This window comes from Cupressus sempervirens, chromosome 10 (assembly GCF_028749045.1).
Source record: "Cupressus sempervirens isolate cs-2001-9-10 chromosome 10, ASM2874904v1, whole genome shotgun sequence".
In the NCBI taxonomy this organism is placed as follows: domain Eukaryota; kingdom Viridiplantae; phylum Streptophyta; class Pinopsida; order Cupressales; family Cupressaceae; genus Cupressus; species Cupressus sempervirens.
The window spans coordinates 745,525,993-745,549,688 of NC_143127.1; the positions used below are offsets into that span (position 1 = coordinate 745,525,993).

Consider the following 23,696-nt stretch of genomic DNA (forward strand, 5'->3'; position numbering starts at 1 on the left):
AATTTTTTCGAAAAAATTTAAGTATTTAGCTCTGATACCATATTACAAGGTAATTGGTAAATACTTGCTTGTTAATAACAGAGACCGAAAGGTCAATTTATACAAAAGGAAGAGACGATGTTTCCTTAGGAAACGATCGTAAAGAATAGAAACATTCTATTTCAGAGAAAACAAAAAACGAAAGCAAACTAAAGCTAAAGATATTTACAAGATAACCATTAACTAATAATAGACGTCTTATCTATTATTGTAATAGGACTATCGACCTATGTCTACACCTATGGAAACCAACTTTCACAAGCTAAACGAAACAAATGTTGAATCCAGACTAGTTGATCCCACCTCATACAGACAGATAATTGGGTCCTTGATGTATCTTGTAAATACTCAACCTGATATCTACTATGCAATGAATGCATTAAGTCAGTTCATGTGTGAACCTCGTGAGATTCATCTTGTTGCTTTGAAGCATATATTGAGATATCTCCAAGGTACTATTGAGTATGAACTTAAATATGAGAGTACCAGCTTGGAGTTACATGGATAATTGATTCCATTTGGGCCGGAAGTGTAAAAGACCGGAAAAGCACATCAAGATGTTGTTTCGGTTTAGGATCAACCATGATTTCTTGAATTTGCAGAAAGCAAGCTTCTGTTGCTCAAAGTTCTACTGAGGCAGAGTATATTGCAGCAGCTATGGGAGCTAGAGAAGCAGTGTGGCTTTGGAAGTTGCTTTCTAACTTGTTTGGTGAACCTATGAAACCTACCACTATTCACTGCGATAACCAAAGTTGCATCAATTTATTTGTGAATCTAGTATTTCATAACAGATCTAAGCATATATAAATTCCTTACCACTACGTAAGAGACATCGTGGAAGGAAGAGCTATTCAATTAGAATATATTAATACAGGTGATCAAACAATTGACATTCTCTCCAAGGCTCTTCCTAAAGTGAAGGTTGATCATTTCAGAAAGAAATTTGGCTTGATTGAAATGTAAGTTTATGAGATTGAGTCTCAACTTTGTAAATTTGTATTATTTAAATAAAGAGGTTCAAAGTGTAAACTCTTTTGTCATATGTGTGACTCTATGACTCATGGGCCTACCCTATGTTTATTATTTAAGGTGACAATATTTTATAATGAAATATCGATTTTGATAATATAAGGTGACAACTTTATAATTATTAGATTACTATCATGATGAATATCATGTGACTTGATATTCAAGGAAAAATCATGAGACTTGGTTTTCTTATATATATCTTGAGGATATTACTTTTCATAAAAAGAACTTATATATATGCACTTTGTCTTCCCTAGCTAAGAGGGAATGTTAATGCATGTAGCTTCGGTCTAACATTACTGTGGCAAGCATATACATATGTATATATGTACAACAGCATGATGCACACGCTGTTATACATATATCCATACGTACATGCTGTTGTATATACCACAGTCTGAAACCAATGAGATATATATATGTTCCGAGATCATTAAGGCATGATCGAGATTATTTTTGGTTCCTTTGATGTTTAGATCATGATCGATCTATCCTTTATATTGGACCGCAGATGTAATGATTGGTTATACATTTAATCACTGTGTTTAAGACAGTAACTAATCATGAGCATTAGTTAATTATGAACGGGTGTGAGAATGAATGTCCATGTCTCCATTTGGAGACATGGCCAGTCATCCCCACACCCCTTGCGTTGATATTTATCCAATCTGCCCGATGTAATCTTAGCATCAAAATCTATTAATGCAAGCACTCCAAAAGGATCGAAGATAATTCTGAGTTCAATAATACTTCATTTCTGTTCCTACTGCACTAACGTTTGCAGATTCTGGAAGCGATTCAAGTACATCGGTGTTATTGTTTATACCTGCAACAAAATTCTGCAATCTAAATCTGGTAATAAAGTTTACACTTTGACTTGACTTGCATCTAACTTTCCTTATTCGCTTAGTATTTGTTAACAATAGAATTATCTAAATATTGGTCGGTCGACTTTCTCCTTAATCGCCACATTTATATTGTTAAAGGTTGCACACAACACATTGGTTTATAAGAGTTCCCTCTCTTGAGGAAGGTGCATCTCTAGAGGAGCATGCTGTCTCTTAAATAAAGAATTATTCCTTGGAGAAGTATTTGGAAGAATATAAAAGGCAATACTGATCATTCACACAAAGGAGGCAAATTTGAATATATACTATTGTCATCAGCATGAGTTCCTCACACATGACACAATAAGTACCATTTATATCCACACAAGACTGACTGATGATGCAATTTTGTTACGACTGCATAGCATAGCATAGCTAATATTATCTATATCTGCTCATTACTGATTAGGATATGCTGTTGATATCTGTTTATCACACATACAGAATATTTAAATACATACAAAATATTGAATTCTTTATCTGTGTTCATGCCCCTTTTCTGATTACAGTGTGGTATATTGGCCCTACATTCATTCTCTGGCAAATTTGGCTGGAAAGATACAGAGGAATTTTTCAGGACAAGAGAATGATGAGCCATCAGGTTTGGATGCAAATTACCAGCAGCCTGCAGGAAACCCTGTTAGCGAAGTGTGATATATCTACTGGTGTGGATCCTAGAGACTTGCCTATTATTCAGAGGTAAGGGTTGGAGGGTTGTAGGTCCCAGTGGTCCCCATCTCGTGCGTTTCAACATGGCAGAAGTAAGGTTCTTAGAGATGGTTCTTGGAAACCTCCTTCGAAGGAGGTCTTGAAAGTTAATAACTTAATACTGATGCCTCCTATAGAGACAATCCTGGGAATTGAGGTGTTCATAGAGATTCCTCAAGGGTAGTGCAACTTTTCTTTTCAGTCTATAAGGGTTTTCACACTAACAATCATATGGAAGCCTTGGCTATCCTTTAACCCCTGAAGATGTGTTGTGCTTTGGGATGGTGGAAGGTCATTTGTGAATCTGACTCGCAAGTGATTCTTTATATGTTGACTAATACTGCAACAGAGGATAAGAACTGGCAATTAGTGGGGGTGGTCAACTAGATTATCAGGCTGAGTGGATCTTTAGATCGTGTTACCTTTGACATATCCCTTGGAAGTGGAAGAAGATAGCAGATCGATTGCCAAAATGAGTTGTCGAACACATGGGAGTGTGGGACGTCAAGGACATTAATGTTCTATAGTTTTAGTCAAATAAAATATAAACCTAAAGAATAACTTCTTGATTAAAGATTATTTATATTTATGTATATAATAAAGATGATTATATATCAGATGTCATGTCAAATGATTGATATTTCTAAAAGAATATAATATATATCAATATATATAATATATACTATTCCCAAATTATGTATATATATATATAATTAATTCATCTTATATTTCTACCTCTATTCAATTCTTATTTAACCCGATAATGTCTAGCATTTCTAAAGTGAATATATTAAAATGTAACATGTACATTATTCCTCGCGTCACATCGGCCATGTAAAGATTATCTGCATGTGATTGGAGTTTTTAGACTGTCTGACATGTCATCGGACATGTTCCTTTTGACTGCATTATTAGACTTGTTATCGGGTGGCTTGTGCATACAATTGTTGTCAATATTAAGATTGACTAATTATCTTATTCACCTCATTAAAGTTCGCATCTGTGTGCATCATGTATGTGGCAAGGGGTAAAAGTGGGGTCGTACCCCTATGTACATGATATGATATTTATAAAGGGTCATATCTTTTCTTTTAAGATATACAGAAAGACATTTTTCACTAGTCATATTTTATGAAGACAATTGAAGAATAAAGTGGTAATCATATATTGATTTGTGATTGTATTAAATGAAATTTATAATATGGTTGATTAGTAGTGATTTCAAGAATATTAGTAGACCCTTGCATATTCATTTATTTATAATTCAATATAAAGATTTCTCATATATATATATATATATATATATATATATATATATATATATATATGCACACACACACACACATATATGTGTGTGAGTGTGTGTGTGTATTACATTCAGTGAATTAAATCTGATCTAAAAGCATAACACAGGATTGGGCTCAGTTGTCTAGTAAGCATTCTCATTTATTGAAAGATCTTGTAATGGAGGATATGTGTGAGTATTTGGGAAGCTTAAGTGATCATTGATTATTGCTTGGCCTTTGGGCCAGTTCCTTAGTTGCTCCATTTGAATGACCATCATACTATGCCATTCATCTGAATGTCTCTGTAAAGTGCTATGCTGTGCTATGCAGTCCATACTAGGATAAAGCATCAATTCCAGGTATCAATTTTGCTGAGATACATGTTTTGACATTGTAATCATAAATTTACATTTGAGCCCATGATAGAATTTGATGGTATCCTGATAATAGTTGTGAATTAACATTCTTTGACATCAATGACATCTAACAATTTGGTCATGCTTTCTCTGTTTCACTTTTGATGACACTCTTGAACTTGGAATGGACTCCTAAACCTCACTCTGGCAAGAGACCAGAGACTGAAACAAAAACACTTCAACAGAACCCTAAAAAGGTAAAAAGAAAGAGGGTCCGCATTTGCAATGGGGTGATATGTTACAACATTAAAATAGATATCACTTATAAAATTCAAGTGCATACAAAACTAATTGATAATAATGTGACTTTAAACAAATAATCACTTATTTGTTTACAAGAAAATCATCTATAAATTGGTGGGTCGACTTTCTCCTTAATTGCCATATTTGTATTGTTAAAGATTTAACACAAACACATTGGTTTGTAAGGGTTACCTCTCTTGAGGAAGGTGCATCTCTTGAGAAGCATGGTGTCTCGGAAAGAAAGTTCCAGTCCTTCAACAAGTATATCGATGAGTATAAAAGGCAATTGATCATTCAAATGAAAGCGGCAGACCTTGGGCACTACTAATAATACACAGCAGATTCAAAAATATATTGTGGTCTTTGGTATGACTTAATAAGTACCATTTATAGCTGCACAAGACTCACTGATGACGCAATATTGTTACCACTGCTTAGCATAGCATAATAAATATTATTTATAACTACTCATTACTGATTAGGTTATGCTGTTGATAACTGATTACAATATACACAGGATGCATGCTTAATGTTGAATTCTTTATATGTACTGATTGATTCTTAAAGGTTTTCAATGGTAGGGCAAATGACGAATTACAAGGGAACGATGATGGGGTCATCTTCTAGGTACACCACCTCATGGTACATGACCTGGGAGTCCCACAGGACCAAAGAGGTACAAAGGGTACTGCCTTTGGGCTTAGAAAGGATGGACTTCACTTTTGTGACTAGATCTGTTCTTCTAGTATGTGCATATTTCTAACTAAAGAGAACTATTTTATGAATTATTATGATAAATTGTTCCTAACTTGTTTGCAGGATCTCATTCAAAGTGAATTGTATCTTTGGCCCTACTTCGTTTCAATTAAAAATTGTGGCCTAGGGGAAGACCTGGGTATCTATAATTTGGGGATATTACAATTAATCAGGAACATATCATCTGGTTTTGCTTTATCTAAATTTGCCTAAATGTTGCATGAACCATTTTTTAAAATTTAGAAATATATTAATGCAAATGCCAAAAATGTACAACTTCGCCATTTTTCAATTAATATTAATAAATGTTAAGGGGTAGTATCTTGTAATCATGTAAAATATGCCTAGTTTTGCTCACGCTATGTAATGATCAGCTGATGATGTTTTGCCCCCATCTTTCTAGATCTTTCCAGAACACCGAAACGAGCATTAAATACTCGGCTCTGGGTCTTTCTTCAGACGATCCTATTAGTGGCAGCTTAGGTGTTGGTTTGCTTAGGTTTAAGAATGGATTTGAATATTAGTTTGTATCATGCGTTAGAGGTCCGTACAATGGCCTTTAGAGGTAATGTCAAGCCGGAAAGATGGAACAGTATTCTTAATCCTGTAGATGACATGAGCAGGGTAGCCATTAGTCGGGTGTTAGGGGAAGGGGTCTTCAATTATGACTATACTTGGAGAACAAATAGCCACATTTTAGGAGCATTTATTGGGTGTTTGGCAAGGGTAAAAATTGGGAAATGGGAGATCATCAGGCTATGTTCCAACATTTTTATTCGGTTGGGCTGGAGGGCTTAGAGCAGGTGGTCTGCAGTATAGATGATAACCTTAGGGTTCCCCTGCCTGAAATTTACATGTCCCATCCACCCGGAAGTTTGGAACTAGCTGTCATTCCTAGGCGCCCCTCTCTGATCATTTGGGAAAACATCCTTTTTTACCTGCTCTATAGATGATAACCTTAGGGTTCCCCTGCCTGAAATTTACATGTCCCATCCACCCGGAAGTTTGGAACTAGCTGTCGTTCCTAGGCGCCCCTCTCTGATCATTTGGGAAAACATCCTTTTTTACCAGGAACGGCCCAAGATGGAAGCCAGCATTCAATTCCTTCTGCACTGGAGAGGAATCATGGAGGACCCAAACAAAGGATGGCTACTGCATGATCCACGGATATTTGATGCCTACATCCATCCTGGGGTTTCATTTGAAGACCTGAATGCTCTGGAATTCTGTTTGCCAAACTTGTATAAATCTAGCAAGGAAAGGACAGCCTTCGCTTCCCTCCAGGCTCCAACGCAAAAGATCTGAAAGAAGCTGCTGAAATCATCATGGTATTGTGGAAGATGGAAGAGGAGACCTAGCCTAGGAACTTTCTTGATGGTGGTTTTTTGAAGAACTAGTCCTGGTTTTTGTATCCACTTTCCATACCTACCTATCCAGAGATTTTGGCTGATATCCTCTTGGGTTGGAACTCTAGTTTAGGCTCTCTGGTCTTCTGCTATCTATTGTCCCCCTTCTTTCCTCTTAGTATGGTTTTATAAACCAGATATCGTTAATATCAGTTTGTCCTTTTTTGTTTCCGCAACCCGGGCTGATTATCTTTTTGGTCTTCTTCGACTCTGCTAATTCTCAGGGGGTTTTGGTTTTTAGGAATTTTTCTTCGTTAGTCCTATCTCATTTGCAGAGGACAGCAGCTTCCTCAGTAATTATATGGTTCAGAGTAATGTATATAAGTTCTGGTTGTCATTATAAAGAAAATTATACTTTTATGAAAGAAAACTGTCTCTATACATTTATAGAAGTTGAAAATAATACTCAAGAAATTAAAAATTGGCATAAGATGTAACCTTAAATTATGCAAATAAAAACCAATTAACTAATAACTGAAATGTCACTGCTCAATAATAGCCAACCTTACATAATCATCAAAAAACAGAACAAAATATAATAATTTTTTGAGTTGAGTACTAACATTTAACATTGAGTGTGAAGTGTGGTAAGTTGCAGAGTAGAGGAGCATGAAGACTACAAAAGGGATAAGGTCAAAAATTAGCATCAATCAATTCTGATGGAGCTACATCACCTCACAGTTTGATTTTCTTCCATACCGAAGCTTAAAGAGTAGATTACTCATCAACTCCCTATGGTACTGTATGGCAAATTTGGAACTTCTACAAAATATTAAAACTGGGGTATGCCCCCAGTGCCCGTTTGAACGGAGACTCTTGCAAAGCTTATTTCATTAATATATATCATAAGGCCTCAGCAGTTTACCGATCAAAATATGTGTGTGTGTGTGTGTGTGTGTGTGTGTGTGCGCGTGCTATCAAATTATCAAAAGTAGTGAAAATTAAAATGTAGACAAGAAATGAAGGTTATGTGAGAGAACTGCATTTGGAATTTCTCTTTCTTAAGGTGTTTGTTTTTTTTTTCATTATATTATGATACAGTGGTTACAGACATCATATCTGAGATGCAAGGAGGCTATATCAAACTCTAATTTGCACCAGATATGTGGTTACAGCATATCCGAGTCTGCTAGCCTAGTTGGCTGACTTCAAAAATATACATATGGCCTGCTGGCAAAACAATCCAGTAACAGTTGAGCAGAAGATATTGTATTCAGGGAAATCCGTGTAAAAAAGGTCCATGTCAACTGAAATGGCAAAAATGTGTGTCAATAATAGTTGCAACCAACCTCTGCTAGTGTTCTTGTAGAACATTCCCCAAGGAGGGAATTATTTTACTTTCCACAAATAGCCAAAACAGATCAATAGGTCACAATGTATAATCAGTTGCAATGATGAGCACTAGGGTGAAAAAGAATCCTAGGTCACAAACTTAGAGAAGAATGCTGTAAGCACTGAGGAAAAAATATCTTACAGTCCTAAATTCTGTGCCAGCTTCACATTGCTGTAATGTGGATCCTATCGGAGTCATTTGCAAATTGCAGATTCTCTCAGAATCCTTTCTGATTACACTCAAATGGATTTTTTGAGAGGACAAAGTCTAGGATAAATAATGTCACTGATAATCTCACATGTGTGTTCTCTTGAGCTAACTCTGTTTCATATAACTTAAAAATACATTCTTTTAAAGACGGATGCTAAAAAAATTATATAAACAGCAAAGAGAGTAAAAAGTGCTTCTAGAATCCCAAACTTAAATCTATTGACCTATATTCGTAAATTTGAGTGAATAAATACGTCTGTCTTTTTGAAAGCTCTCAGTTGATATGCCTTGGAACCCCATATAGTGAGGATTTACAACACATGGACCATCTGCATCCATAGTTTGGTTATTGTAGTTCATTAAGCACAGCCTGCTTGGTGAGCTCCATAATACAGTTCCAATGGTTAAATCCAAAAATCAGAAACTGCTAAGTAAATTTGTCAATAGCTAAGAGGTAATCCTCAAATAGTATTTTAGTAAGGTGGTGTTGAGAGTAAAAGACACCTAGCAAACTTGAGCTTAAGCATAGTAACAATGAATTGAAGGAGCTGATAAGAGACAGGTGTCCTCCTGAACCAATTATGTGTAGCATTGCATCAGGACCCATCATTGGGTGTGAAATCTTACCATGTCAAAATTTAAAAAGGGAGCTTTACGGAAGCAGTCTCATGAAGAGACCTGAAGGAAATATTTGACTATTAAACAATAAACTCGGAGCGGCAGTTCATATGGTAGGACATATTGAGTAGGCTCTGCAGAAAGAGGACATGGTTTATGGTACCGCTTGAGAAATTTGTTTCCAAGCCTCTAAAAATGTGGTTATAAAATTTCTCTGTTTACGTTGTTTTTAATATTTTGCACTGCCAGTTTTTGGTACTCTGAAATTTTTGTAGGGAAGCATAAAACTTTCATTGCATAATATCCCGAATGACCCTCACTAAAAAGCTCCGTTTCGATGTAACGATTGAATAGCTTGCAATCAATATAACCCATCAACAACTACTGCATACTCAAAAGGATACGCTCAGTGAATATAATTGGGAGTCCAGTAATTTCACATTACGTAGTACTGTGAAGACATATAACGTTGTCCACTCTGATGTTTTCTAAAAAGCATACACTCAAATTTAAAATATAGAAATTCACCCTACTCAGGTTGCGGCGCCATCAATTACAGTAAAATTGGGCATCTACGCGAGGTAATAATATATTCCCAGCGAGCTTTTGTGAGCCAAACAACTGTGCAAGCAAGCACTTACTTTACTGGCAGGCCAGAACTCATCAGCCCTTGGTTCTAAAACGAATTTAATCGTTTATACATACAACGCACATTAAAGATGAAAGGTTTCGATCATATAATCGAGTGTTCCTCTGGTTGTAAGAATATTAACCGTTTTCCTCGAGTTTTCCGCATTGTGCGCTCGAGAATTTGCACGGGTGCCTCCTCTGTGGTCGCCATTTTGGCGCTTTGTCTTCCACTCTTCTCTACGCCACTTCAGCAATTTCTCTTGTGGGCAATGCAAAACCCTACAGATCAAAGCATTGCAGTCAGATTTCATCTCCTTTGTCCATCTGATAATCACAAATATTTTCACAGAATAAAATAAGCACACACTTCTTGTAATTCAGGAAAAGCTAAAAAAAAAAATACTTGCGTTGTTTAAATCGGCAAGCTCGGTAATCTGAAAAAATGCGTCTCGTTAAGTGTAGAATTCCTTAAAGCCCACTAGTACTTCGCACATGCTAAGAGTTGCGCGAGCTCTTCAAACCCTTACTTCGAGTGAATTTTCAGATCAGAACCTAAAAAAGAAATCAACTAAGAAAACAATTCGAAAACTGTTGTGAATGCGGACGAAAAGTTTGGGACTGACTAAAAGGTTTGGAGCGAAATTTTGAAGAAGCCCCCTCGATATCAAACTAGCACTTGCATCAGAAGAATGTGCAAGAAGGTGCAAGGCGTATGGTAGTTGTGACGGCAATATTAAAAAGAGATATTGTGGAATAGTGACTTATTATTTCAATTAATTTCAATATATTAGAAAATGATGTCCTGGTTAATATATATGAGACACATAGAAAGAGAGGAAAGAACACCAAGTATTGCATGTTATTGGGTTTAAATAATAACATATTACATACATTATTTTTAATGTACTTAGAAAATTAATATTAAGTAAATATGAGTCTAGATCTTACTAGAATAAAACTTGCATTGCATAACAAAAATTGGAGACTACAAATACATTTCTTGTTAATTAACTATATCAAAAAATTAGAGATGTCTACTATAATACTCTTTAATAAGAATTTTGCATATACTCTTGTTGAATGGAAAGAACTAAATGGGTAAGTCATTAGGCATTCATAATAGAAGCTCACCTTCAAAGCCTTATTAGATATGTTAGATGTTAATATTGGGTTAATTACTCATGGAACTTTGAGTGTATAAAAAAGATGAAATACAAACTACAAATATAAAAGGTGAAAAATGGTAGTAAAATGACATTAGAACTGCATATCTAGAAAATGTTTGAATATTGTTAGCATTCAAAAAAAATCACTTGCTGGTGTATATTAAAAGCTCTAAAACATATAAGTAAATTTCTTTCAAGAATTAAAAACTCTTTAAAAAGATGTTTCTTTTAATTGTAATTGTGATGTTAGTACAAGTAATAAATATTTGGATATTTGGTTATTTTTCACATTATGATATTTGAATTTAACAAATTTCTTCAATTTCTTCCTTTATCTTTTTTCATGTCCATATCCAATAGAAACCATATATACATACAAACAGTGCAAGCGTGTAGATTGACATTATTAAGTAAATATAAAATAATCATATTACAACACCTTAAAAATATATATATTTAAAGATTATATTTTAAACTTTTATATCCCTATTACTCAAAAATATATAAATAACATTCATGAAATATTTATAATAGTTAAAAAGTAATAGACTATTAATTATTCAAACATACTGAAATTATATCCAAAACAAAACATTAAAGAAAGCAACAAAGGTTGGAAATGGGCAAATGATGATCGCTTACCTAAAAGCTAAATAGCTATTTCAAATTAATTTAAATACATGCAGAGCAAATTTATTAACTAACTAGGAATGAAAATTTCTCCTAAGACATAGCCACAAACCAAAGAAAATAAATTATTTTCATTAAAAAAATCTCTTCCAATTCAAATGCATACTAAGATCGTGTTTGGTAAAATATCTATAAATTTTTCTACTTCAGAATTTTGTTACTGTTTATAAATTTATCCAAGTCATTATTAAAAGGTCTTTAAAAAACTCAATTAAAAGTAAAAAATTTGCCACCTAAACTCATCACAAGATTCGTTAGTCTGGAATTGGGGCTAAAATTAGTTATCTAAGAAAAAAATAGTAAAGAATAAAATAGTAAATTAATTTTTTTATCGAAGTGTTTAATGGAATCTACAAAATAGCTACTAATCTAGAATCAGAAGCGAGTCATAACCTGAAAGCATGGGCAGAAGAGAATAAATAATATGAATCTCAAAATCTAAGAATGTGAATGAAATATGAATACGAAAATCCTAATCTAAGAAGAAAAATATGAATCATGTAATCCAAGAAGGAGAAAGAATTATAAATATGAATCTTTTTAATGTAAGGAGAAAGAATTATGAACATGAATCTCATAACGTAAGAAGAGGAAAGAATAAAGAATATGGATGTCATGATCTAAGAAGAATCAGATGATTCAGACAACATTAGGCAAAGAGTATGATCTTGTCTTCCCTTCCATGAAAATAAACATACAGCTCAAGCCATGATTCCCAGGCCTCCAAGTCTAAGATGTAACAAAAATGCAAGAAGTCTATATTTCCTACTCACGTGGAACAGGTGGAACCCTCGTGACATGGAAGCTACAAAGATGCTCTGCACTCTTCAGAAACTTGTTAAATAATCTCCCCCCACAACTCATCCAAATTAGCAATATACCAATACAACTCAACCCTAATTGTTGTGACCAGCTTGGGCAAAATGCCTTGAAGAAGAATCTCAAGCTCATCCTTTGGCACACCTCAAAGAAGAACACGATGAGGAGGGAAAGAACTTTCCTTCAACAAAGAAATATCATCCCTAGAAAACATTGCCACTTTCCTCATCATGTCTATCCTAAGAGCCACGTGGTAGAACCTCTACCCATTCATAACACACTTCTCGTAACAGACATTGTCGATAAACATGGCCTATTTGAGTGTTCCCACATTTGGTGGCATCTTACAGTATGGTATTCTCTACACAGAGGCTCTCTTTCAGCCACATCTCGCACTCTCTTGCCAAATTTATCCACTAGCATTGATTTACAAAAATGGGATGTCACTGAAAAGCTACGTGATTTTCTGTTAAAGAATGAAATGACAATAAAAAGCTATGTCCCTAGTCTTCTAATCATTACAGGGAAGCCTACAACATGTGTGGTGTGTTGTAAAGCCAATTTCAAGTCTAAAACTAGGTAAGAAGTGGTGAAATATGAATAGAAAGTGATCAGTATATAAAGATTCACTATGTAGTGATAACAGTTATCTAAACACAAAGGTGTCAAATCATGGATTAATTCATTAAGATCACATATAGTTGTCACTATTACTTATCACTACTACTCGTCATGACTACTTCTCTTGTCACTACTACTTCTCTTAGAATTCGAATAGAATATGGTAACAAGATCATGAGTACTTATATTGTCACTACTACTTGTTATGACTACTTCTCTTAGAATTTGAATTGAATACGATAGCAAGTTTTGGGGCATTAGAATTTGAATTGAACATGATAACAATCATGATGGCATGGCCTAAAACCATTCATGCGTGAGTCAAAACTATTTTTTGGCAGTCATTTACCAGCGTGAGTCAAATTCTAGTTGCAAGCAACCTCGTAGGAAAAGCCTATTGAGTAATTTGAAAACTCTTGTGAATGTGAACAAAAAGTTTGCGACTGACTATAAGGTTTGGAGTAAAATTTTGAAGAAGCCCTTTTCTAAGAGGAAAACTCTAAATAGTTAATGATAAACTACAAAAATTGTTTCTAATAGTCAAAGGATCTTTAGTCTACGGTGAAGTTAAAAGGTTCACAAAGAGCCCGCCAAGGATAAAGTCTTAATTACAATATCCAAAATTTGATTAAATAATTGATATATTTTCTATTTCATGTATTAAATAAATATAAATATTCCTAATAATGAAATATTAGCAATGATGATATTTGTAAGGGATAGCACTTTTACTATGTCCTTAGTTAATTTAGATTTGATGATGATTCAATATAGAAGACACCAAAGAAATGTAATTAAAATTGTATCGTATTATATTATTATTATTGTAAATATGTTTACTTTAGGTTGATGGTTTGTCTTTAGTCTTTTTTTTTATGAATTTATGTTATTGTTTTAGTGGTATGTTTGTTTTGGCTAATAAATGTGCATCGTCTAACAATGGAAGCACGTTCTTTTAAGACCTTTTAGAACTCTTTAGTGTGGTTTGGTACATTAAGATCTCCATTTGTATTTAATTACTTAAATCAAAGTCCTTTCTTCTTACAAGTTTGCTCAAAACTCTATGTTGGCACCAATTTCTATGCATGGCTTCCCACTTGTTCATCTAACTATATAAATCATACTTTAAATGCTTTTATGATCGTTTCCCTTACATGTGCTACCATTCTTCCTTGGTCTCACAATATTTCTTGGATCTATAGCCCATTTCTAGGCCCTTTCACCTTTGAGTGAGGGACAATTAATATAATTTGCTTTTCCATGTCAAAAGGTAAAACTATGGACATTTGTGTAGCGTATATGGCTTGTAGATTTGAAAATTAATATAATTTGGTTTTCCATGTCAAAAGGTAAAACTATGGACATTTGTGTCTTTAGTAATGTGGTTTTTGGCATACCTACAAGGGAAACATTTACTATTACATTTTTTTAATGTGGATGTTGTAATTCATCGATAGCATCTATACTAGCATTTAGGTCCAAACCTAAATGGTACATCTGATAGGCATGTAGGGGGTTGTTATCATATTCAGGACAAGGATACATAGGTCATCATCTATTTGAAAATGATAATTCTCATAAAATTTTGTTGGATGCTTTTCAATTTAGTTGATAGAATTTCACGGCTATGGTTGACATAACTACATGAATATGTTGTTTGGCACCCTGTCATAAATTTGATTCTTTTGGGTTATCATTTCAACTCGCATGTTTTTGAGCCCTTAACATCAATGCATTTTGCAGTTGTTTTTTCTAGAAAAGAATTTAGATGTGGCATTGTAAGTGAAATTATAATTTCCTTGATACGACGTCTAGCCTAATCAAATGTATTGCATAAAAATAAGCATAAATTGGCCTGACCTAGTTAATAATCCTAGATGGGACATTTGATCTAATAATTTGTTGTAGCAATTTTAGGAAATATAAATGAATGAATAGAGGTGCTTAACTCTGTGACCCAAAAGTGCATGTTAATTTGAAATGACATAGGAATTTGAAATAGGTAATGGCAGTTCCTTGATCGCTTTGGAATTGGAAAATATAATGATTACCCGTGGATTGATGAGACTGGGGATTGGATCTAGTTTATCTCATTCCAAGGAAATTACTAGATTTGCACTGGATTTATGACTCTATGGGTTTGAGCATGGAACATAGATATGCAACAAGGATAATGGGCAATGGCCAAAATATAGTTTTAAATGAGATTACCATATATATATATATATATATATATATATATATATATATATATATATATATATATATATATATATATATATATATATATATATATATATATATATATATATATATATATATATATATATATATATATATATATATATATATATATATATATATATATATATATATATTACATCTATTGAATATAGAAATAACTCTCCATATGATAATAAGGGATAGAACAATTGCAACTATGTTCCCTATGGAATTCTTTGATGACTGTTGCACTGGCATTCACACGACATCATTTGATGTTAATTAGAGTGAGGAATTACATGGAGACCATGACTATGATTGCTACAATGGTTTATCATTATCTAGCTTCATTAAAGAACATTAGGTAAAACTATAATATCAACTTTAAGAAAGTGTAGTAAACCTTACCTTGAGGTATAAGTCAATGGCTTTATAGAGCTGATCATGGGCAGGCCTACAAGAGGATGACATAGTTTGTGAAACATAGGAATTATGTTTTCAAGCTTAAAGGTGCACTCTTTGTCTACACTCCATGCAAAGGAACAACAAAGAAGCCCAAACAGGAAGGTAATAGGTATGATATCTTTATCCATAGGGAGCAACTTTATGTCGATCTCTGTCTCTCCAACTTATGTCATTCCTATAATCTCATTAATTGAATCTTGTATATTGTAGTGGAACAAAACTTGATGTAATCATCTTTCACCTTGAATATTTTCTTTATAACCTTGAAATGCAAAGCTACAGTCAAAGTTGTCACCGATAACTTGATTATGGCTATCCTTTTCAACTAGATTCTCTCAAGTATTGTACCTCCCACATGCCATGGTATCATTATAGATATTAACATGTCTAACCTTGCATTAATTCATCACACACCTCTAATCAATAGCTACAATTTGTAAGAAACCTAATTAAAATATTCATTTATATTAGAAAGTTCACATTATTGTTGTTTCATATATTATCATTATTTCTGGTGTCCATGGGAGAATAAGTTATAGTGGATGTTGGATGTTGAGAGAAGAAGTTATGATAATCTTTCTTTGTTTGTGTTGTATATTTCTTAAATATGTAGTTCATATTGTGGTTCTAGGTATTTTATGGATCATGTTGATGATGTTGAAGTTCAAGGAGCCATTGTTAGGAAGTTAAAGGTTATGTGCTTGCTTGTTTTTTTTCTTTCCGCCCTTGTTGTATGCATAGTAGCATCTTACGAAGAAGGTAGAAGACAAGGGTGTAAGCAAAGAAGAGTTGCATGTTCTTTTTATAAGTGTATTATCCATGTCAAAAGATAAAATTATGGACATTTGTGTCTTTAGTAATGTGGTTTCTGGCATACCTACAAGGGAAACATTTACTATTACATTTTTTTAATGTGGATGTTGTAATTCATTGGTAGCATATGTAATAGCATTTAGGTCCAAACCTAAATGGTACATCTAATAGGCACGTAGGGGGTTGTTATCGGATTCAAAAAAACGTAGGTCATCATGTGTTTGGAAATGATAATTCTCATAAAAAAAATTTGGATGCTTTTCAATTTGGTTAACAGTATTTCACAGCTATGGTTGACATAATTGCATGGATATGTTGTTTGGCACCCAGTCATAAATTTGATTCTTTTGGGTTATCATTTCAACTCACATGTTTTTGAGCCCTCAACGTCAATGTATTTTGTAGTTGTTTTTCTAGAAAAAATTTAGAAGTGGCATTGTAAGTAAATTTATAATTTCCTTAATACGAAGTCTAGCCTAATCAAATGTACTACATACAAATAAGCATAAATTGGCCTAAACTAGTTAATAATCCTAGATGGGACATTTGATCTAATAATTTGTTGTAGCAATTTTAGGAAATATAAATGAATGAATAAACGTGCTTAACTCTGTGACCCAAAAATGCATGTTAATTTGAAATGACATAGGAATTCGAAATAGGTAATGGCAGTTCCCTGATTGCTTTGGAATTGGAAAAATGGATTGATGAGACTGGGGATAGGGTCTAGTTTATCTCATTCCAAGGCAATTACTAGATTTGCACTAGATTTTTGACTTTGTGGGTTTGAGCATGGAACATAGATATGCAAAGAGGATAATGGGCAATGGCCAAAATATAGTTTTAAATGAGATTACCATATATATATTACATCCATTGAATATAGAAATAAGTCTCCATATGATAATAAGGGATAGAAAAATTGCAACTATGTTCCCTACGGAATTCTTTGATCATTGGTGCACTAGCATTCACACAACATCATTTGATGTTAATTAGAGTGAGGAATTACATGGAGACCATGACAATGATTGCTACAATGGTTTATCATTATGTAGCTTCATCAAAGAACATTAGGTAAAACTATAATATCAACTTTAAGAAAGAGTAGTAAACCTTACCTCGAGGTATAAGTCAATGGCTTTGTAGAGCTGATCATGGGCAGACTACAAGAGGATGGCATAGTTTGTGAAACATTGGAATTATGTTTTCAAGCTCAAAAGTTGATGACGGTACGCTCTGATATCACTGACAAAGGTACGCTCTAATACCACTGACGAAGGGCCACACCACCCTTACCAAATCACAACCAAGAATGCAACAATATGAAGACAATTTTATTATACTTGAAAATCCAATAGCAATTACAATAACATTTCTCCAAGATCTCTCAAGATCTAATCCAAACCCAAGCTAGTCCAGATCCACACTCTAGTAGAAACCTCCGAGATCTCAACTTGTGCTCGCAAGCCACCAAGCAACCTCCTTGTTTCTAAACCGCAGCCACTAACTCTTCTCCAACTTTATCTAAGATCCAAGTGTAAACTGCCTCACATTCGGTGCTCTGTCTACACACTCACAAGTCCATCATAATCCTGCTGTAAACTGCCTCACATTCAGCGCTCTGTCCATAGACTCAGGAAAACTCACTCTTCACTTTCTCCTTCTCTTTCACACCTTGAAGCCTTCACACCTTCCAAAGCTTTTCCTTCTCGAACTTCTCCTTCTCAAGCTTTTCACCTTCTTCTCGAGCTTCTACTCCTCAAGCTTTCACTTCTCAAGCTTCCACTTCTCAAGCTTCTCCTTGAGCTTCTCCAAGCTTGATTAGAAATGTTCATATGCCTTGCTTAAATAGGCACTTACCACCCAATACATGACTTATCCACAACCTTCTAGAATTCCTCCACAACCTTCTACAACTTCCATAACCTTCTACAATATCCACAACCTTCTACAACTTCCATAACCTTCTACAATATTCATAACTTTCTAGAATTCTACCCACACCTCGATAAATGGAATGACAACCATTTATTTTTTATTTTTTTCTATTATGCCACCTATGCACCTCGAAAATAGAAATACCCTTTTCCTTTCTTTTCTCCTTTTTTTCCCTTTTTTATTTTTTTTATTATTTCTCCTCTAATTTTTGTCACTTTCTCTCTCTTCCAGATTTTTTTTTTTTTTTTCCAATTTTTTTTTTCAATTTTTTTTTCAATAATTTTCCCATGCAAGATGCTCCTACATTAGACTCCCCCGGTAGATAGAAAAGTGTGTCCCACACTTTGACACCAAAAAATAAAGATCTACCACCATCTTCATCTTCACCAAAGGTTTCCACCTCAACGGGGACAAGAAAACCACCATGCAAATCTTCCACGTCTGCATTACTCTATCAAACACCAGAATCTCAACCATCCAATTAGCATGCTCACTCCCAAAAACAAATTGAACATAATTCTTCATCAACAAACCCTCATTCACATCAGCAACTAGTGAATCCACACCAATAGCAACAAACCCCACATCAACAGCCACGTGTAGATCTCCATCAACACATGCCAAACTCTCTACACCAGCAACCTCATTGCTCACAACAAGATGCTTTGCAAGATACAAGTCACCACCAACAACTGGATCATCCACGACCGAGTGCTCCACAATCTCCATGTCAGACTCAACCATTTGATCATGAAAACCAACCTCTGTCCCAACATCAACAACATTAGGAATATTTTCAGCAACAACCTCTAGTTGCTCTGCAGGTTCTGCATCAAACTCCACAAACTGATAAGCAAAACCAACCTCTTCCACCTTGACCTTCTTAGCTTGATCAGCCAATCTAGCATCCAACCGAGAAATCATCTTTAAAAAATTCCTCTCCACTATATCATGGATTTTTGCAATCATCTTAGGGTCCAATCCTCTCGGATCCATCTTCCAAGATCTTCGTAAACCCTCTACAACAAATCATTCCTACACTCCTTGTGACAACCAAATTGTTTGCAAGTCAAATCGCAACCTGCCACCTCGCACGAACAATCAGGAACCACGTCACAAGTCTAGGACAATGGATTTGCAATCCACAAGCTCTCTACGATCATGCCTCAACAAGATCAAACTTTCATCTTTGCATCCATCGATCAAACTACATGTCCTCCCAAGGTTCTGGTGCAAACTACCTTAGCTTCGACGATCTGTTTACATGCTCAGGAACTCTCACTCTAATAAACTTCACCCAACCAAGGTCCTGGTACAAACTGCCTCACACTTCGATGATCTACTTGTACACTCAGGAACTCCTGCTCTGATAAACTTCACCCAACCAAGGTCCTAGTACAAACTGCCTCACACTTCAGCGATCTGCTTGTACACTCAGGAACTCCTGCTCTGATACCACTTGATGAAGGACGGCTCTAATACCACTGATGAAGGGCCACACCACCCTTACCAAATCACAACCAAGAATGCAACAATATGAAGACAATTTTATTATACTTGAAAATCCAATAGCAATTACAATAACATTTCTCCAAGATCTCTCAAGATCTAATCCAAACCCAAGCTAGTCCAGATCCACACTCTAGTAGAAACCTCCAAGATCTCAACTTGTGTTCGCAAGCCACCAAGCAACCTCCTTGTTTCTAAACCGCAACCACTAACTCTTCTCCAACTTTATCTAAGATCCAAGTGTAAACTGCCTCACATTCGACGCTCTGTCTACACACTCACAAGTCCATCACAATCCTGTTGTAAACTGCCTCACATTCAACGCTCTGTCCATAGACTCAAGAAAACTCACTCTTCACTTTCTCCTTCTCTTTCACACCTTGAAACCTTCACACCTTCCAAAGCTTTTCCTTCTTGAACTTCTCCTTCTCAAGATTTTCACCTTCTTCTCGAGCTTCTACTCCTCAAGCTTTCATTTCTCAAGCTTCCACTTCTCAAGCTTCTCCTTGAGCTTCTCCAAGCTTGATTAGAAATGTTCATATGCCTTTCTTAAATAGGCACTTACCACCCAATACATGACTTATCCACAACCTTCTAGAATTCCTCCACAACCTTCTACAACTTCCATAACCTTCTACAATATCCACAACCTTCTACAACTTCCATAACCTTCTACAATATTCATAACTTTCTAGAATTCTACCCACACCTCGATAAATGGAATGACAACCATTTATTTTTTATTTTTTTCTTTTATGCCACCTATGCACCTCGAAAATAGAAATACCCTTTTCCTTTCTTTTCTCCTTTTTTTCCCTTTTTTATTTTTTTTATTATTTCTCCTCTAATTTTCGTCACTTTCTCTCTCCTCCAGATTTTTTTTTTTTTTTTTCCAATTTTTTTTTTTCAATTTTTTTTTTCAATAATTTTCCCATGCAAGATGCTCTTGCATCAAAAGTGCACTCTTTGTATGCACTCCATGCAAAGGAACAACAAAGGAGCCCAAACAGGAAGGTAATAGATACGATATCTTTATCCATAGGGAGCAACTTCATGTTAATCTCCATCTCTCCAACTTATGTCATTCCTATAATCTCATTAATTGAATCTTGTATGTTGTAGTGGAACAAAACTTGATGTAATCATCTTTCACCTTGAAGATTTTCTTTGTAACCTTGAAATGCAAAGCTACAGTCAAAGTTGTCACCAATAACTTGATTATAGCTATCTTTTTCAACTCAATTCTCTCAAGTATTGTACCTCCCACATGCCATGATATCATCAGAGATATTAACCTATCTAAGCTTACATTACTTCATCATGCACCTTTGATCAGTAGCTACAATTTGTAAGAAACCCAATTAAAAGATTCATTTATAGTAGAAAGTTCATATTATTGTTGTTTGATATATTATTGTTGTTTCATATATTATCATTATTTGTGGTGTCTATGGGAGAATAGGTTATAGTGGATGTTGGATGTTGGGAGAAGAAGTTATGCTTTCTTATTGTCATAATCTTTCTTTGTTTGTGTTGTATATTTTTGAAATATGTAGTCCATACTGTGGTTCTAGGTATTTTATGGACAATGTTGATGATGTTGAAGTTCAAGGAGTCATTGTTAGGAAGTTAAAGGTTGTGTGCTTGCTTGTTGTTTTACTTGCCACCCTTGTTGTATACATAGTATCATCTTACGAAGAAGGTAGAAGGCAAGGGCGTAAGTGAAGAAGAGTTGCATGTCCTTTTTATAAGTGTATTATCCATTCTAATCACACAGATTGCCATGACCAAATACACATGACTAGAGTAGTCTTCTTTCACTTGGCTGAAATTCTAAGAGAAAAAGGGAGCATTCAAGATATGATAAACATAACATTAGAAGAACAACTTGTGATGTTCTTGCATACACTTGGCTACAATTTAAGGAATTGTAAGATTGGCCATAACTTTGGTCACTCGGTAGAGATAGTGAGTCAATACTTACACAAGGTCTTGAAGGCTATCTCAGCATTACAAAAATATTATCTTTTACCCCTTGCTCCAACCACTCCTCTAGCAATCGATAGGAAGGACTGTTTTGATCTTTTCTTCAAGGTAAAAATCATAATGACATTATTTCTTTGCTATAGAATCAATAATATTAATATGTATTTGATAATAATATTTATTTTTACAGGTTTGTATTGGTGCACTTGATGGAACCCATGTGCCAATTACTATTGAAGTGGAAAACCAAGCAAAATATCACGATAGAAAAGGCAACTTGTCACATAATGTTTTAGGTGTTAGTTCATTTGACTATAAGTTTCAATACATTCTTTTTTATTGGGAAGGGTTTGTTGCAGATAGTGGGGTGCTTGCTTCGGCTCTCTCTAGAGCAGATCCACTTATGGTTCCTCCTAGTATATTAATTTATATTTTATATGATTGTATGATATCTAAAATTTATGCTATATTTTGACTATAACATTTTTTCTATTTGTGTAGGAAAATTTTATTTAGTTGATGTTGAATACCCAAATGTACCCGAGTTTCTTGCTCCATATTGTTGTACTTGTTACCACCTAAAAGAGTTTTGTAGAGTGAACCCAATCAACAGTCCTCAAGAGTTATTTAACCACTGGCACTCCTCTCTTAGGAATGTAATAGAGTGTACATTTGATATTTTGAAGCAATGATTTTCTATCGTGAAGCATGTGACATCCTATAATATCATGACCCAAACAAAGATTGTATTATCATGCACCATACTACACAATTTTATTGCAATGGAGGATGGTGTTCCATCCGAAGTGGAATTAGAAGATGATGATGGTCGTACTCTGATAAATGTGCCAATTCTTGAGACTTATGGGATGAATCAATGAGATAGAGATGACTAGACAAAATTTTGAGATGAAATAGCTCAAAAGATGTGGGAAAACTACAACTCTCACACTTAATTGTACCACAAAATATGAACATTTATTTGCATTTAAATAGAGGCAGGAAAATTTACTGTGACATATAATATGGATCTACTTAAATTACCTTGACATTTCTTGTGTTTGAGAAATATTTAAATGAAGATTTGATATGAGTAGTTTGTTATCTGTATTATGGAAATTTGATGTATGTTTGAAGGGGATGTAAGTGTGTTGTATTGGCTTCTCAATAAATTTTGCTATATTTCAATTCTAGAACAATAGTTTTTCATCTGTATTGTCATCTATATATAGAAATTTGATATGTGTTTGAAAGGGATGTTAGTATTATTCTTTTATGAATGTTACTCATACAGATGTCAATATTATTCTATATTATTCTTTGATATATGTTAACCATACATACGTAAATATTATGTTGTATTATTCTATAATTTTCTATATTATTATTATTATTATTATTATAAATAATCCTCTTCTACATATCAATGAGAATTCCATCACCCCAAAAAAAGTCTTTGGTTTTATATCTCAGCTCTGCCTCTTCATTGTTTTGATAATTTTGGTCTTCAAATAAGATAGTCTAATACTCCAATATTCTGTCATAAATTTTCATCTTGTTTTATGCATCTAAAATATTGCTTTCTAACTAACAATTACTGAAAATGTCATTCATCAATCTCTTGATGAGCATTGATGAGGGGGTCCATGTCACTGTTGTTGCTTTCTCACCTAGAAATGTGAAAGTTGTTTGGACTCGAGATACGGAGTGAAAATTTCTCAATATACTCATTGAGCAAGTCACATTAGGAAGAAAAGGAGAAGGGGGGTTTCGGAAAGAAGCTTGGACCAACATTGAAAGGAGGTTCAATTTGGATATGAAAATGAATCTTGTAAGAGACAACTTCATGAATAAATTGAAAACATGGAAGCAAGCTTATTGAATGATGAAGAACTTGAAAAA

The 23,696-nt window shown here is 34.4% G+C and overlaps 1 protein-coding gene across 2 annotated transcripts in view; it reads right to left on the reverse strand.

Moving 5' to 3' along the window:
• Nucleotides 1–10,269, reverse strand: part of SWC2 (DNA binding protein SWC2) — a 123,153-nt gene extending 112,884 nt beyond the window's left edge. For both annotated transcript variants that reach the window (XM_089807426.1, XM_089807425.1), the window contains exons 1-2: nucleotides 9,969–10,269; nucleotides 9,705–9,840 (exon numbers count right to left, since the gene is read on the reverse strand). In XM_089807426.1, the coding sequence (XP_089663552.1) occupies nucleotides 9,705–9,772 (68 nt within the window). In that variant the 5' untranslated portion in view covers nucleotides 9,773–9,840; nucleotides 9,969–10,269. The remainder of the gene's footprint in view (nucleotides 1–9,704; nucleotides 9,841–9,968) is intronic.
• Nucleotides 10,270–23,696: the final 13,427 nt, after the last annotated feature.